General features: G+C 32.5%; 2 protein-coding genes across 2 annotated transcripts in view; both read right to left on the bottom strand.

Annotated features, from left to right (window-relative positions):
• The window catches only part of LOC106871644 (calcium and integrin-binding protein 1), a 443,076-nt gene that overhangs the window by 225,182 nt on the left and 212,793 nt on the right, over positions 1-5,101 (bottom strand). The gene's annotated exons all lie outside the window — the stretch shown is intronic.
• Positions 1-5,101, bottom strand: part of LOC106871640 (organic cation transporter protein) — a 47,895-nt gene that overhangs the window by 16,858 nt on the left and 25,936 nt on the right. The window contains exon 3 of the mRNA XM_014918213.2: positions 4,710-4,813. Within this exon, the coding sequence (XP_014773699.1) occupies positions 4,710-4,813 (104 nt within the window). The remainder of the gene's footprint in view (positions 1-4,709; positions 4,814-5,101) is intronic.

Below are 5,101 nucleotides of genomic sequence, written 5' to 3'. Positions count from 1 at the left end.
CCTCTAACCAGACGAAAAATATGAAAAAAAAAAGACCTAAGCGCTAATTTTTATTTGATGTAACAGATAAAAGCTATCAATTTAAAAAGAAAAAAAAACTAGAAGAAAAACTAAAGTCCAGGCCAGATCATCGGTTTTATCTACTATTAGGGATTTATACCAGATATTTACTAATAAAACGTACTTCGAAAGACTACCGATAAACTAATCCAGAATCTAAAATTAAGTACTCGTTCTATGAAAGAAACCTTCTTTAGTACGAGGACAAAACTTTAAAACAATCGGCAAATTCTTTGATGTACTAAGTTATCCAGTTTGAAATTGAAGAAGTAAAACCTGTTACATAAGGTGTACAATCAAAAACATCATTCCCAAGGTAAAATATTTCTGAAGTTACCAGGCATTCACATGAAAGTAATGTATTAATAAAATACGCCTGTGTTAGTTGTTGGGTCATGACATACGACAATAGACTTAAACTTTCTTAGTTGATGAAATAGTAAGTGAATGGCCATCCTATTGTTCATAACGAAATATTGGCTATGGAAAAATAAATATACTCTAAAATGTATAGTTTTTCACATTTTTATTATAACTACAATTTAATGCCTACTATTACCGAATTTGTTTCCTCACAACATTTTTAATAATGCATGTTTAAAACAAAAGCTTTTCAGATATGTTTTTGAAAGTGAGATTATGTTGAAATCATTTTTTTTTTCAATAAGAAAGAATGATGCAGAAAGAAAAGTTCATTCCCTTTTAATCGCTGAAAAACTTGGCCATGATCTTTGCAAAGCATACTGAAATCAGAGAAGAGTATTGTAGTTGGCCAGTATTCTCTTGCTTCCATTACTGGATACTTTCGATCTGTATTGCAACAAGCAAGAGGAAAATTTGAACTTTTTTCATCATGTCAGAGGCACGACTGAGTAGTTAGGAAGCTCGCCTTGCAACCACGTAGTTTCGGTTTCAGTTTCACTTAGCGGTATTTAATACAAGTATCTTATACTATAGCTCCAGGGCAAACGATGCCTTGTGAGTGAAAATGTGTAGAAGTTGCATGGAAACTGTATGGAAGTCCAGAGTATATATATGTATGTGTGCGTCTTTACACTTGTGCTTGTCCGCCCCACAGCTTGACAACCGGTGTTGGTTTGTTTATGTCTCCGTAATTTAGTAGTTCGGTCAAAGAGAATGATAGAATAAGTACCAGCTTGAAAAATAAGTACTGGATTCGATATGTTCAACAAAAGCTTTGCAGCCAAGCTCTCCACTCCAGCACGACACAGTCCAATTACTGAGACAGTTAAAGAGTAATTTCGTATTATAATAAATATCATTCATGATAATGACAGATTTTTTTCTTATGCAACAATTATGAGCAAGTTGCTGAACTATTTAGAATGAATTTTTAAAATTTCTTAAGAAAAAATTTACTTGAACGACCTAACTCTAATTTACACCTTCATAAACATATCTCTACAATATTTCATAGTAAATGAATGCATTATTAAGAAAATTTTGAGGAAGCAAAAGCCGACAGTGGAGTACTTAATTGTAGTTATGCCAGCATCATTAGTCTTCCGATTGTCTACTTTTGTGCTTCAGTTTCTTCAATTAAGAATCAAGTAAGTCTCTTTCTATTAACAACAATAACAAGATAATTTAATATTGAAATAAGCTGAAGAAGATTAAATCAAGAAACAATCCTATAATGAGAGTTGAAATATCTTCAAACGTTTCCTGCGAATTACTTTACTTCCTAATTACGGAAGGAGCAAATTTTGAATTAAGAAAAATCTGTTATTTCTCTGTGCTTTAAATACAAGGTTTTTGTCATATAGAATTATATAGAATAGATGTGAGCGTATAAGTGACCTTAATAGCTTCAACATTTTGACTAAATGAAATATTTGAAGTCTGAACACAAAAATTATAAACGTTAGGAAACAAGAAAGATACAACATATTGGTTTCAAGTTTTGGCATGAGGCCAGCAAGTTCGGAGGAGGGGCTAGTCAATAACAGTGATCTCAGAATTCAACTGGTACTTATTTTATTGACCCCGAAAGGATGAAAAGCAAAGATGATCCCGGCGGTATTTGGATTCAGAACGTATAGTCGGAAGAAATGCCGCTAAGCATTTTTTCCGGCGCGGTAACGATTCTGCCAGCTCGCCATTTTAAAGATACAAAATATTGGTTTCAAATTTTTTGTACAAGGCCAGCCAGTTCGGGTGAGGTGTTAAGTTGATTACATCGACCTCAGAACTCAAATGGTACTTATTTTATCCACCCCGAAATGATGAAAGACAAAGTCGACCTCAACGGAATTTGAACTCAGAACGTAAAATATTAATATTTCTAAGAGATAACGTGTAATATTTAAAGCAGTTATAATTCTAATTCTAAGCTATATAAGGCGGCGAGCTAGCAGAAACGTTAGCACGTCGGGCAAATGTTTAGCGGTATTTCTTCTGTCTTTACGTTCTGAGTTCAAATTCCGCCGAGGTCGACTTTGCCTTTCATCCTTTCGGGGTCGATAAATTAATTACCAGTTGTGTACTGGGTCGATCTAATCGACTGGCCCCCTCCCCCAAAATTTCGGGCCTTGTGCTTAGAGCAGAAAAGAATTCTAAGCTATATCATTTTATAATCACTTGTCAAAAATCGAACTATCTGAATGTCATTTTTGTCAAGGAACGAGTTATGAAACAAAATCGAACATCAAGAAGTGCGACTAAGAAAACAGATAAAAAAAAACCCTCACCATTCCGTAATTTAGAAAAACTATGAATATCTTTTCTTAAAATACTGAAAGAAATGCACCGGAAATATTTTATCAAAACCTAAAAATGATGAAGAAATGGTATACGGAGTTTTGTTTTCAGAATTCCTTTCTAGAAATTACGTGAGAGTTAGGAATAAATGTGTTAGTAACACTAACTAATTTTGCAACCCTCCACCATTTGTAAAGAATTTCTTTCTGCAAAAGGATAACTATACATCATATTTTTTAAAGGAAGAAAATGTCATAGGAATATATTTCAACAATTTAGAAGAAAGTTTCGAAAGCATGTTCTCGCTTATTTGTAAGTAAAAGAATATCAAGAAATATATGAAATTGTTCTAGATAAATATCTTCTTCAAATAATATTAAAAAACTTGTTTTTTCTTATCACTGTCATCAAAGTATATTCTATTCTGTTAGATATTTTCACTCGACTTTTTGTATTCACTTCTTCAAACATGTACATATATGTATTTAATTACAGTTATATACATACTTAATATGTATGCGTATGAATATTCGTTGGAAAACAAATGAAACATCAAGATTAATTTTCCAATTTAAATATTACAGAGATTAATATCAAGAATTCATTTCGTTTCTATGTTGGAAATTGAAACGTTCATTTTTTGTCTCCGGTCTGAGTATAAACTCCTCTCTTCCTTTTATCAGTCTAGGAGGCCCCGTGAAAGGTCATGGACACTGCCCCATCTCTTCTTAATACTTAGCTATAACAAAAACATCTATTGCAAACGTATCCGTAGTACCTACTGTAAACATGATATTAACATTTACTAATCGTTTTATGCTGAATAGAAGCAGAATACAGAAATTATTGAGTTAATCTTTAAAACTAACTCTATTCTCCCTACCCATTATTTCGTGGCTGCAGAACATCTGTTGTTCTTGATTACAGATGTAGATATCCCGCTTGGAGGCTGACATTCTAAATACGAACTTTGTACAACCTAAATAGATAATTAAGTATGATACTATATCATAATAATTTCCGGATATATATGTATGTGTGTGTGTGTGTGTGTGTGTGTGTGTGTGTGTGTGTGTGTGTGTGTGTGTGTGTGTGTGTGTGTGCGTGCGTATCTAGCGCTTCATAGAAATACTGACGTAGAATTAACAAAACGCTCTGTATCAGAAAAATGTAGTTCCCCAAGTCATCTATTTTAAATGGAAAGGACCATTAGGTTTATAAGTAAGAAAGTATTCTTGAAAAAATATATAAAAAATATGCAAACAGAAATTCAAAGTCCTTCTGAAAAAGTTTCTAGTTTAAATTTGTTTATAGCTCCCTCTCAGAAGACCGTCATCTAACAAGGAACGTATTACTGCTTTCATAAGTAATGTAAAACTAAAATTTCATAAATTTTTAAATGGAAGCTAGAAAGTGGTCTTCAAAACGAACCAACAGACGAAAAACTCTGCTGGTTCATACTACAAACTCAAATGATATGAGGTGAGACTTTGCAGCCGACATACTATCGAGTTTATTTATGTGCAGCAATGGACTTAGCCAGCTTAGGCAGAAAGCAATATGGGCCCTGGCCCAGATTGTGATACAGTTGTAGTTACTATTAGTCAATAATATGCAATTGTCATGGCCTGTATGGAAATATGTCTAGATATGAAAGAAGGAATGCAATTTCAAAATTACATTTAAAAAATTTAGGCATGAATCTAGAGTAAAAATAATTCTCTTTATCACATACAATTTTGGATGATATATTCTATAGTGATATCTTCCTCAATATGATTAACATAGCTTATAAGATAAAAAAAATATTTGAAATACAAGTATCAAAAAATGCATATAAAATAGGGAAAGGTAGAGTTGAGCAGTTGTACATTCGGCTATAATGGTACCTGCAAATCACCCAAATTGGGGTGAAGAGGCGGACTTACATGTCGGATAAACTCCCCAGGACGAATGCTCCTGCCAAGAAGCCCCCCATCACACTCATCTGCGCGTGGGTGGAGGCAAACTGCTTATCACAGACAAGGTCCATCTAATAAAAAATAATTTCGAGTAAAACGAGCAATCAACAACACAAATGTAATTATGACCACACACGTTTATATATTATAAGTATGTGTTTATATATATATATATATGTGTGTATGTATGTATGTATATATGTATGTATGTATATATGTATGTATATGTATGTATATATATATATATATGTATATATACACATATATATATGTGCATACATATAACATATACATACGTATATATAAATGTATATGATATATTCATATATATATATATATATATATATATATATATATAT

This window comes from Octopus bimaculoides, chromosome 19 (genome assembly GCF_001194135.2).
Source record: "Octopus bimaculoides isolate UCB-OBI-ISO-001 chromosome 19, ASM119413v2, whole genome shotgun sequence".
NCBI classification, from domain to species: domain Eukaryota; kingdom Metazoa; phylum Mollusca; class Cephalopoda; order Octopoda; family Octopodidae; genus Octopus; species Octopus bimaculoides.
The sequence above is the reverse complement of the archived record's forward strand: the minus strand, read 5'-3'. Positions and strand labels throughout refer to the sequence as shown.